The 13338-nt window shown below is 32.7% G+C and overlaps 1 protein-coding gene across 1 annotated transcript in view; it reads left to right on the top strand.

Annotated features, from left to right (window-relative positions):
• The window catches only part of LOC143227454 (alpha-(1,6)-fucosyltransferase-like), a 31456-nt gene extending 26739 nt beyond the window's left edge, over positions 1-4717 (top strand). Inside the window, exons 7-11 of the mRNA XM_076458898.1 lie at positions 109-285; positions 762-984; positions 1463-1521; positions 1937-2090; positions 4273-4717. Coding sequence (XP_076315013.1) covers positions 109-285; positions 762-984; positions 1463-1521; positions 1937-2090; positions 4273-4671 — 1012 coding nt within the window. The 3' untranslated portion in view covers positions 4672-4717. The remainder of the gene's footprint in view (positions 1-108; positions 286-761; positions 985-1462; positions 1522-1936; positions 2091-4272) is intronic.
• The last annotated feature ends 8621 nt before the right edge of the window (positions 4718-13338 follow it).

The raw sequence follows: 13338 nt of genomic DNA on the forward strand, positions 1-13338 counted from the left end.
TAGATAAATTTATTAATTTCAACAAACCAACTCGTGCATCAGTATGCAGTGTTCAACATTTATTTGTATAAATTAATCCTTTTGTTGTTTTAAAATTACTGCACTCAGGATTCACGTGCGACGCACGGATAAAATAGGAAGTGAGGCAAGTTTTCACTCTATAGAGGAATACATGCTGCATGTTGATGACTTTTACAAACGTTTGGAGCTTGTGAAAAACGTGAACGTTCGTCGAGTGTTTGTAGCAACGGATGATCCTAAAGTGCTGATCGAGTGCAAAACGAAGTAAGAAAATAATTAATAACGTCAGCGAATGTTATTAATAATAACGATATCATATCAACTATTACTAATACCGCTCTATATCTTCAGTCCAGAAGTAAAGTAATATATTCTGTACAGTTTTCAAAAATAACACACTTCCATTTCCAGTTATTGATATAATTTATAAGTTAATCTCACTTAATACTGCGAATGTATTTTAATATTTTGTAAAAATTTTTAATTAAAAATTATTGATCACTATGTTTATATATTATATTGATTTTTGATTATTTTGTTAACAAGTTGTTCAGCCATTTTTTATTTATATTTATTTATAAGCCAACCTGAAAGAAGCTCACAAACCCTAATTAATTAATATCTATATCAGGTATTAATATTACTGTTTTTATTTCACCAGTGACATTAGATATTTTTCCTTTGTTACCTCTTTACGTCAGTTTTCTAATTTGATACATCAGTGTTGATTTCATTTAAAGGTATCCCAATTACGTATTCGTGTTCAACTCAGAAGCCACGACCGTCGCCAATGACGAAAAAACTCGATATGGCATTTCTTCTCTTGTAGGAGTAGTAACGGACGTGTTCCTTCTGGCTCATTCGGACTTTCTTGTCTGTACTCTCTCCTCAGGGGTATGTGTAGAGCTTAATAACTCATGTATGTCCCTACAGAGTATCCACATCTACACCTTTTTATCAGAAGTATATTAGTTACTATTGATTGATCTGTTCCTTGTTGTTCAGTGGTAAATATATGTATAAGTTATTGATTGTTTTGATATTTCAATTGTGATATGTCGTATAAAATAATATGTACAACGACAAACTAAATATAAATCAGTTATTACCATAGATATTAAACTGTTGTATGAATATTATCGCATATGTTGGAATACAATCTATTCATAAACGTTTCAACACGTTCTAAGTTGACTTTTATCGCACTTGAATATCAGATCTTCCTGAAAAATGTTTTTCTTCGTTTAAATTTGTTTTTAGACGTATAAAATAAACTTGCATAAAACATCTCTTGCAGACTAGCTTATTTAAACGTGAAAATTAAATATATTAAAGTAATTTCAGCTATCATAATGCTGACGAGTTTTATTGTTCTACAGAAGGCCTAATAACAAGCGACTTCGGGTAGATAAAAACTTGAAATTATATTTTATTACATCAGTTAGTTGAAATCCCTAATAAACATATTAAGAAGAATGTGAAAACAACCAGACTGAGATTGTGACTGGTTTTATGGAATGATAACAAAATTAGGTGAGTTGGTTCTCAGCGCTTAGCCTGTTTTTCACGTTCGGTACAACGATAATAAGTTGAAGAAGTTATTAAGTTAATCTCACTTAATACTGCGAATGTATTTTAATATTTTGTAAAAATTTTTAATTAAAAATTATTGATCACTATGTTTATATATTATGTTGATTTTTGATTATTTTGTTAACAAGTTGTTCAGCCATTTTTTATTTATATTTATTTATAAGCCAACCTGAAAGAAGCTCACAAACCCTAATTAATTAATATCTATATCAGGTATTAATATTACTGTTTTTATTTCACCAGTGACATTAGATATTTTTCCTTTGTTACCTCTTTACGTCAGTTTTCTAATTTGATACATCAGTGTTGATTTCATTTAAAGGTATCCCAATTACGTATTCGTGTTCAACTCAGAAGCCACGACCGTCGCCAATGACGAAAAAACTCGATATGGCATTTCTTCTCTTGTAGGAGTAGTAACGGACGTGTTCCTTCTGGCTCATTCGGACTTTCTTGTCTGTACTCTCTCCTCAGGGGTATGTGTAGAGCTTAATAACTCATGTATGTCCCTACAGAGTATCCACATCTACACCTTTTTATCAGAAGTATATTAGTTACTATTGATTGATCTGTTCCTTGTTGTTCAGTGGTAAATATATGTATAAGTTATTGATTGTTTTGATATTTCAATTGTGATATGTCGTATAAAATAATATGTACAACGACAAACTAAATATAAATCAGTTATTACCATAGATATTAAACTGTTGTATGAATATTATCGCATATGTTGGAATACAATCTATTCATAAACGTTTCAACACGTTCTAAGTTGACTTTTATCGCACTTAAATATCAGATCTTCCTGAAAAATGTTTTTCTTCGTTTAAATTTGTTTTTAGACGTATAAAATAAACTTGCATAAAACATCTCTTGCAGACTAGCTTATTTAAACGTGAAAATTAAATATATTAAAGTAATTTCAGCTATCATAATGCTGACGAGTTTTATTGTTCTACAGAAGGCCTAATAACAAGCGACTTCGGGTAGATAAAAACTTGAAATTATATTTTATTACATCAGTTAGTTGAAATCCCTAATAAACATATTAAGAAGAATGTGAAAACAACCAGACTGAGATTGTAACTGGTTTTATGGAATGATAACAAAATTAGGTGAGTTGGTTCTCAGCGCTTAGCCTGTTTTTCACGTTCGGTACAACGATAATAAGTTGAAGAAGTTATTTGAAACTAAATTTATTAAATGAATGTGAAAACAGCGATAGAATAATATTTCTTTAAATAACTCAAATCACTGATGTTGACAAGCTAGAATATAAAATTAAAAAAAACTTTTATAATTTCTATTTGGGCCCGGCATGGCCAGGTGATTTGAGCGCTCGATTCTTAATGTCGAGGGTTGGAATCCCCGTCACACCAAATACGCTCGCCCTTTCAGAAGTAGAAGCGTTATAATGTAACAGTTAATCCAACTATTCGTCAGTAAAAGAGTAGCCCATGAGTTGAGGTGGGTGGTGATGAATAGTTACTTTCCATCTAGTCTTACATGGCTAAATTATGGTTGGCTAGCGCAGATAGTCCTTGTGTAGCTTTGCGCAAAATTCAAGATAAACGTTTTTTATTTGATGAGCTATCACTATATTTAGTGAATGAAACACAGAGGTCCCGCTCACCTCTTTCTAATTTTGGAAACGGTCCCTTATGTACACTTACTTCTCATATGTTATATGAATAAACAATCGAAAGCTCAGAATGTCGCATTTGTTATTCGCTCAACCATTTTTTTTTAAATATAAAGGTATTTTTCTTTCTTTCGAGATAAACCTTCTTGTTGGTAAATTGAGTCTTTGACCTGTTCGTAATTTCATATTTTTTAAACACAAATACAGCTTATTTACTAAACCTGATAAATTGTAATGCAATCGTATCGAAAACATATTTGATATATAAATAGCGACATTGTAATGACATTATTTCCTAAAGCTTTAAATCCCTATTTTAACCATAAGTATTACGAATTTTAGACATGAATTCAAAGTCAGGATTTAAAGCTTTGGGAAATAATGTCAATACAATGTTTGTTTACTTTTATGACGATTGAATTTTCACCTTAAGCTATTTATCTTTTTCCTGTATTTTTGAAGGTCCCAATTTCCCTTTTTTAAATTAATAATTTTATATAATCATGTAAACCGTTACCTTCTCTCTGTTTGGAGAAATTCAACGTGCAAAAAATATTAATTTTCCTAAATGCTGAAAATAGTTTATCGTCCTTACAATATTATTGTAATTTACTTTCAAAATTGAGCATTTTAATATTTTTTTCTTCAGGAGAACCAGAGCGTGTCAGACCAACATACATTTGTCAGTTAAATATATATATATATATATATAACCTTAATTAATAGTTTTAAGTAACAGTTAAAAACGGATCACAGAAGAAACCATAAATAGAGCTTTAAACAGTACATGATGTTAAAAAAGATATTTTGCTGCATAATCTTTTTCATTTCAGGTAATAACTGCTATCTATTTACAGCTGTTGGTACTTTAGATATTTGGTTCAATAACCAATTTTATATAAGACAGGTAGTGGCTCTCTCTATAAGATTCAACATTATAAGGTATTGTTACATAGTAGCTGATTTTTCCTTTAAATTAACACTTGATAATTGATTATTTTTTCTACTGCTTTCAGCTCTGTCGAGTGGCATATGAACTGATGCAGACACTTCACCCAGACGCCTCATCCATGGTCCGGTCACTGGACGTGGACCACCACTATGCTTGGATTTTACCCCCACATCGTAAAGCAGTATACAAACATGTTCCACGTTCTAAAAAAGAAATGGCTCTTAAAGTTGGAGACATGATTTACAAGAAGTCTGGATATGATGTTCTTCATGAAGCACTTCACAAAAGATCTTGGGATGGTTATTCTATCGGAACTAACTCTAGAACAAAACTATCTGCATCCTTCCCCACTTACAAAACTGTACAGCAAAACCCTTTGGTGGTAGATTTTCCACAATATCCTAATTATAATGTTTCACTTCCACCTTTTGACTTTGATAATTTAACCAATCTTAATATCTAAAATTGTTATTTTAAAACTTCTCACAAAATAGATGTTTCTCTTTAAACGTTTTAGTTTGTGGTCTGATTATATGTTTAACCATAGTTGAATTCAGTTTTCTACTTTACGATATTTTTGTACATTGAAATGACAAAATCATTGGAAAAAAACGTTAATGTCTTTCCAAGGTAAAGAACCCAAGACTGAACACAGTAATGTAAATGTGCCCTATCAGTGGTATATACAGTGAAATTATAACCTTTATAAACTTATACCCACACCTATAGAAATAATGGTTTTACAAGCCCTTTGTGCGACACCAAATGCACCAAATCTACATTCTTACTCTCATCTGCATAAGCAGTAATCATTTTGGGAATGTCAAAAGACTTGTAAAGCATATTTTCTCTTAATGAAACCATATCAACTATCTAACAAAATTCTAAACTTTGTAAAGCATATTTTCTCTTAATGAAACCATATCAACTATCTAATAAAATTCTAAACTTTGTAAAGCATATTTTCTCTTAATGAAACCATATCAACTATCTAATAAAATTCTAAACTTTGTAAATCATATTTTCTCTAAATAAAACCATATCAACTATCTAACAAAATCCTAAACTTTGTAAAGCATATTTTCTCTTAATGAAACCATATCAACTATCTAATAAAATTCTAAACTGTGTAAAGCATATTTTCTCTTAATGAAACCATATCAACTATCTAATAAAATTCTAAACTTTGTAAAGCATATTTTCTCTTAATGAAACCATATCAACTATCTAATAAAATTCTAAACTGTGTAAAGCATATTTTCTTTTAATGAAACCATATCAACTATCTAATAAAATTCTAAACTGTGTAAAGCATATTTTCTTTTAATGAAACCATATCAACTATCTAACAAAATTCTAAACTTTGTAAAGCATATTTTTTACATTTTCCGAAACTTTTTTCACATCTAATTTAACACTAACAGGTCTAAACTTTCTGAAACAATTGTTTACCTTCTTCTCTGTATAAAGGAGTGTCATTAGCTAGCTTCCAAACATTTGGGACCTGTCCACTATTCGCGGACATACAAAAATAGCAGCAATTGGTTCATATGTTCAATCTTGATCCTCCTTCAAAACACTGAGAAATTTCATTTTGACCCAGGAGTTTTATCATTCTATTAATTCTCCAAATTTTTCATAACAAACTCAGAATTAATACAATCATCTTGTTCAACTTTGTTTCCATCTATCAACTGTTCAAAATAAAGAATTCTGCTTAAATATTCATTAACATAAACTGAAGAAAATGCATGATTTAATAACCTAGTTATCTTATATTTGTCAGGATACAAACCTTCCTTTTTCACCCCTAAATGTTCTACCCCCATCTTAACATTTTCTTACCTTTAATGTATTGAAAAAAATCCTTACTGTCAACTTTTAAATTTTCAGCCAACCTTTTTTCATTTATCCTTTTTGATGTTCTAATTTACAATTTGACAGACATTTTTGAACTTCTAGATGTCCAGTCTTACCAGTCAATTTAAATTTCTTAAATCTATGAGGTTTTGCTTTTGATCGTTTCCTCTTTGTGAGCCAACTTAGTTTGTTACTTGCAGTTACTGTTTTTTTCTATATGTAACATGTTTGTCTTAAATATTTTAACATTTATTTATGAAAATTTTCCATATTTCATAGATTTATCCAGATAACCCATCTACCTAATTCACAACAAATAATTCTTCTCACATTCCTTCAAAATTTGTTTTTCTTGTAAAGTTTTAACCAAAATATCATTATTTCTTACCTTCATATGCAGCAAAACATTAAACCCAATAGAGCAATGACCACTTGTACGAAGACTTTCCTTATTTTCACCCTATCGATCATTTCTATATTAGAATTAACAATAGATCCAAAATATCATTGTTTCTAATGGGTAACTTAGATAATTGGTTTAACTCCAGCGTTTCCCATTCAAAATGTTTAATATTAACATCACCCACAACTATGACTTCAATTACAACCGAAATATTAATTTCATTGTAAAGTTTCTCACTAATTTCATCAGTATCATTTGTTGGTCTGTAACAGATTTCTATTAAAAGCCTTTTCCCTTTAAATCCACGAATTGAAACCCAAATGCGTTCAGTTTTCTTGCTAATATCTCTGACGTCTTGGTCAGTTTCTCTAAACGTCTTTATCAACCCCTGTATTTATTAATTAGCTCCTCTAAACCAACCTTTTCCTACATCATTAGCCTTATGTACACAACAGAACCTGTGCCATTGCTAACCCTTTTATTATATCTTTTGTTCTGTCAATTATATCATCCACTGGGGCTCCTGGATAGAATAACCTAATTCTTTTTCCATATTTACCCCACAGATTACCCTATCCACATGCCTTTTCAAGGAATCCTATATAACAATAACCGCCTTAAGTTTATCATCCACATACTGCTCTGTTTCCTTTATTTTTTTCTCTTCAATAGTTCCTCATCTGCACAAACCAAGCGCTGAAATATGTTTTTCAATAAAATAGGTTCATTACAATTAACTTTGCTACTTTTGTCCCTAATAGCACTCTTTCTACTTTTCTGAAAATTATTGTTATTTAATGTATCCCTTGATATAAACACACGGGGGAAAATAGAGCTACTATCTGTTTGTGTATATCATTTTTATTCCTTCATTTAGATTCTTAAGGATATTCATTTGCCTTATTTTACCTTGTTTCGTGTTGTTCCTCTACTTTTTGTTAAGCTTTCTTGATTTTTTCATGTTACCCATCTATATTTCTTTATCAAGCTAAGTGTCAGTTTACTTCTTGTACCATTTTTAGTTTCATTCATATTTTTTATAAATGGTGCTAAAATATTCAGTCGAACTGAAAAGTTAAAATGATTTAATCCTTTAAATATGCCATCTTTTAATTTAAGTGTTAACTGATATCTCAAATCCCTTGTTTAATATTTAATGGTATTGAAAGAGCTTGCTGTAAATATGACAATTTATACAAAAGAAATCTTACACGTCCCACAAAAGCCAAGAGGTGTCTTTACACTACAACTTATTCAATATTAAAAGTAATTTCAATCCAAAAACTCCAAAAGAACGTTGTTTCAGACGTATCTTTTCGAGACAAGGTTTGTTTGTTAATTGATAAATATTTAAGTGAAATACACTGTTGGCCAAAATCTTAACGCCAGTGAACATAAAAAAAATTATGCATTTTGCGTTGTTAGACTCAACCACTAATTTAGTAGAGCTTCGAAAAATGAAAATAAGAAAAAGGAAAAAATAAAAAACCTTTTAGCACCTAATAAAGAAAATATGAACACTATGAAATTAGCCTAAATACTAGCTGGTCAAAAGTTTAAGACCATATCAAAGAGAAATCCTAAACAGGGTAGGAAATACCCAACAAGAGGTCTCAGTAGTGAGTTACACAGCCGTCATTGCAAATAACTTCAAACATTTGATTTGGCATGGTTAACATAAACGTTTACAGAAGGCTGGCTGGAATGTTATTCCAAGTGGTGAAGATGGTTTCACAAAAATCATGCACTGCTTGGAATTGACGTCTATTTTTAAAGACTTCCTTTGCCATCCACCCCCAAACATTTTCAATGGGATTCAGTTCGAGCGAACACACTGGATGGTCCAAAAGAATCACATTATTCGCCATGAATAAGTCCTTTGTCCTGCGGGCATTGTGGATTGTCGCGTTGTCCTGCTGAGAGATCCAGTCATTTCCACACAAGCGAGGGCCCTCAGTCAATAAGGATGCTCTCTCCAACATGCCAATGTAGCCAGCTACTGTTTGACGCTCCTGTATAACCTGAAGCTTTATTGTTTCATGGAAGGAGAAAGCACCCCAGATCATGATGGAACCTCCTCCACTGTGTCGTGTAGAAAATATTTCCGATGGGATATCGTGCCAGTAACGTTGGAAGCCATCAGGACCATCCAGATTAAGTTTTTCTCATCAGATAACAAAATCTTCGTCCGTTTTTCTACGTCCCATGTTTGGTGCTTCTCAGCAAAGTTTAACCGTGGTGTGGAAGTAGGCGTGGCCTTTGAAGACGTTTACGGTTTTTAAAGCTTTTCTCTTGTAGATGCCGTCTTATTGTTCTAGAGCTGCATTCTGCGTTGCGTCCGTAAGGGCCTTAATCTGGTTCGACGATCGGCTGATGTCTTCCCGGACAACCCGTCGAATCCTTCCGCTCAACGCCGGCGCATTTTCTTGGGCCGACCACTTGAAATTCTCGTTCCGTAGCCCACAAGGTCTTTTAAGAAATTTGCAACAGCGGTTTTACTACGCCCAATCCAATTCCAAACAGTGCATGATCTTCGTGAAGCCATTTTCACTACTAGGAATAACATTCCAACCAGCCTTCTGCAAACTCTTATATCGACCATGCCAAAGCGAATGTTTGCAGTTATTCGCAACGACGGCCGTGCAACTCACTACTGAGACCTCTTGCTGGGCATTTCCTACCCTGTTTAGGACTCATTTTGGAATGGTCTTAAACTTTTGACCATCTAGTGTTTAGGCTAATTTCATAGTGTTCACATTTTCCCTATTAAATGCTAAAAATGTTTTTTATTTTTATTTTCCCTTTTCTTATTTTCATCTTTCGAAGTTCTACTCAAATAAGTGGTTGAGTCTAACAATGCAAAATGCATATTTTTTTCTTTATGTTCATTGGCCTTAAGATTTTGGCCAGCAGTGTACATCTTCAGTGTCACCCGCTGGGGTGAATTCAGTATATATCAATGAAACCATATTCTCAGCATCATGAATTCAGCATCTATCAATCTTTCATGCTTCTTCTGTCACTTTTTTGTGTTTAGCTTTCAACTGAGATACAAACGATTTCACCTGCGATTAGGTAGGAAAGGTGAAAGATACAAGCATAATATTGTACTCGGCTTGCTACAAAATATCTAAAGTTGGTTCGAAATGGTTCCTGAATACCTCTGCGTGTCATTTGAAGTTTGTTATGCTTTTTATACTAAGCTCGTGATGAACTGACGGATTTCAGACATCTTACCGCTTCAAATCCCTTTTCGCAGCTCCAACGCCAAATATAAATGTCCAGAATGTTTCAGTTCAGTTAAAATTCCCGGATTGGGTAGTTTTTGGTTTTTAACAAAATGTTCCCCGCTGGCTCTTGATGGTCTGTTAACATATAATCTTCACTCGACTCAGACGAAAAAGTGTAAAATCTAGGTGAAAAAAATGAACGAACTAACCAAAAAGTCACTGTGATGACTAGGTTTTGAAATCCAATACTAACAAGTACTAATTTAAAATATCGTGGTATTCGTGTTTTTTCGAAAATTAAAAGAACTTGCGCAAACATGATCACCATATAACAAAAATTATTAAAAATGACACTTGTACTAGTATTTTAATACGATACCTGCGACAGAGGTGTAGGTGGTTTAACCACACAGTCAATCTGAGTGTTATCAATAAACCAAGCGTTAGCAAAAGACAATGACTTTCATAAGTAGATTGTGTGTGTGTGTACATAAGATTATTGTGCTATTACGTTGTCTAAAAGTGCTTTCAAAAATTTGCAAATAATAACTTCGGCTGGCTAAGGAAATTTTGTTTGTGCATAAGGTTTTCAAAATTTGTGATAAACAAAGCATAAAGGAAGGGAAATTATGAAGCAAACCAAAATAATTACGCCGTCGTAGCCAAGTGGCTAATAAAGCATTTGTATTCCTACCCCACATCACCAACCTTCACTAAAATACGCATTAGTTTAGGATTAAACAAGGTGTATGTAGACAAAAAAGACGAAATCAGTGACAGCATGACGAACAGTAGTACTTAGTATCTTCAAGGGATTAATATTTTTGGAACAAGACTAATATGTTTAGAGCATCATGACTGACGCAAGACTGAGATTTGAACTTAACAATAGATGGTACAAGACTAACAAAAATACTAAATATTCCTAGAAATAAAGTTAGCGAACTATGAACCAAAACTTTTCTAGCGTCAGTCATTATTATCAAATACTATTGCAAAATGACCACTGTATTATCGTGGAAAGGTCTGATAGAAACTTGTGAAGGACATCTTCCGAAATGGTTAAACGAGACAAGTATTGTCCAATGTAGAATGATAAACTCATCAGACTTTTATTTAATGGGCCCGGCATGGCCAAGCGCGTTAAGGCGTGCGACTCGTAATCCGAGGGTCGCGGGTTCGCATCCCCATCGCGCTAAACATGCTTGCCCTTTCAGCCGTGGGGGCATTATAATGTTACGGTCAATCCCACTATTCGTTGGTAAAAGAGTAGCCCAAGAGTTGGCGGTGGGTGGTGATGACTAGCTGCCTTCCCTCTAGTCTTACACTGCACAATTAGGGACGGCTAGCACAGATAGCCCTCGAGTAGCTTTGTGCGAAATTCAAAAACTAACAAACAAACAAACTTTTATTTAAAAGGATCAACACCCACTAATACGATTAAAAATCAAATATTGTAGGGTAAAATACATAATGTTAATTGATAGATAATAAATTCAATTCCATGTTACAAAGTAACATGAATTAATTCTTGTTAAAGCAACATATAGTTTACATTGTTTATAATAAACGAAGTTGATACTTTTTTCACCAAAACCGTACACAATAATTAAAGTATGCTTAAAGTATTTCATTATGCTTACAAATCGTTGTGTCTTATATAAAAAAAGGCTTAACTGTGATTGACTATAAGTTCTTAAGTACTATGTAGTGTGTCACATTTTCTACGTAGCATAGATTAAGTCTTGTTGAAATTTCTTGGGAGAATTCTGTGACAAGATAGAAAAGATGATAACCACATCTGGAAAATGTGTTTCAGTGAAGTGATGAGTTTCGTTTTGTGCAGAATCAATTATTTTCACTCTGTTTCCAGTTTAAAAGGACTGTGATTGAATGATAATGAACCAATCATTAACTTGTCCACTCGGCTGAGTGACAGATATGAGGGTTTATTTACTGGTAACTCTACACATGTGTCTTGTGATGCTACTGTGGCCTGTACCATCGAATAGGTCATTCTACCACTGAGTTTGTCATTTCTAATGCCCTTTATGACCTGATTGTAAATGACAATTTCATTTTAAGAACAACCATTACTTTTGATGGTATACAAGTTGGAAGTTTTTCTGAAGACAATATTAAAGAAATCTCTGAAATGTCACTGGTATTGCTAAGGATATTTCATAGAAAATTCATAGTTTAATCCCACTTTCTGCTTTTTAACTTTCTACCCCATGAAGGAATTTTGATTTAATGGCACATTAACTTACCCATTTGGCATCACACCTTCAGTCTCATTCACTTTTCAAGAAAAAGTAATTAGTACTTAGTCATGACTGGTTATGTTTAGCTAGCAATGTTCGAGATGTGTATGAGCTTTATTTCTGTTCTGTAAGTTCATACTTAAAGTTACACTGTAGAGCATTCTTATTTGGACCATGATAATAAGCTTTTCAAACTATTACTAACTGACCGTAGCAGTATTCATTGTAACATAAATACGACTATATAAATAAGAAGTATGCTTAAGTTGTCGCTCTTAGCTAGTACAAAGACAAGTACACAGCTCATATAACAGAGGCTAACATAAGTAAATCCTTCAATGTACAGAACAACATATAACACGAATGGCAATACAATCAATTTATATTTCAAACATAAAACTTAATAATTAAAGTTTTTATATTATTTAGGCAATATTTCTGTTGAAAACGTCATCTTCTGTCTTGTGAGGAACTTCGTGTTTTCAAAAGTATTGTTCTTGTGAATTATAGAAGAACTAACGGAGAGCAATAAAACATGGCGGGCAAGCACTACCACCATAATCCCAGTGTTAAGTATAACCTCAGAATTAATAGTTAACTGAAATATATTAATTTTGCGAAATCGAGCTTGACCAAAAAGGAGGCAGGAAAATGCAGTCCGTAACTTCCTATGTGAGCCAATCAAAATTAATATCATTTATAAAATACTCGTAGCGTATTCATAGAAGAATAACACAAATCTGCAAATTTAAATTTATGAAATATGTTTTTGTTTTAATAGCAGATATCACATAATTCAGTTACGCAGATTTCGAAAATAATATTTTTTTAATATTACGTAACGATATTTTTCAAATCGGGAAGAAAACAAGCTCTTACTTAGATCAAATTTACCACAAATATAGCAGAATATGTTTGGATCATTTACACAAGCCCTTGTTGCCATAGTGACGAATAAATAATATTGAAAAGACAAAAATAATTGTCTTCCGCTGATACAGCAGTAAGTCTACGAATTTACAATGCTAAAATCAAGGGTTCAATTCCCTTCGGTGGATTCAGCGAATAGCCCGGTGTTGCTTTGCTATAAGAAAAACACAAATACAAAAATAAATTAAAATGCTGGCACAAGCAGATAGTATCTCGAAATGACACGTCATGCCGTTGTGTATATACTAATGTGATGTTTCTTGTGGGTTTTGAAACGATCGATAAGACTCTTACGTCGCAGTTGGTCCAGGTAAATCTAGAGTCAGCGGTTGACAACACTATTAGACACAATAAAATATGACCGGATCTCAATGAAAATGGTTCTCTGGTGTAAAAGTAGATATGAAGTTTTATCAAAATCTGTACATGATGAAGTAGATATT

The sequence above is a fragment of the Tachypleus tridentatus genome, chromosome 9 (genome assembly GCF_004210375.1).
Source record: "Tachypleus tridentatus isolate NWPU-2018 chromosome 9, ASM421037v1, whole genome shotgun sequence".
In the NCBI taxonomy this organism is placed as follows: Eukaryota; Metazoa; Arthropoda; class Merostomata; order Xiphosura; family Limulidae; genus Tachypleus; species Tachypleus tridentatus.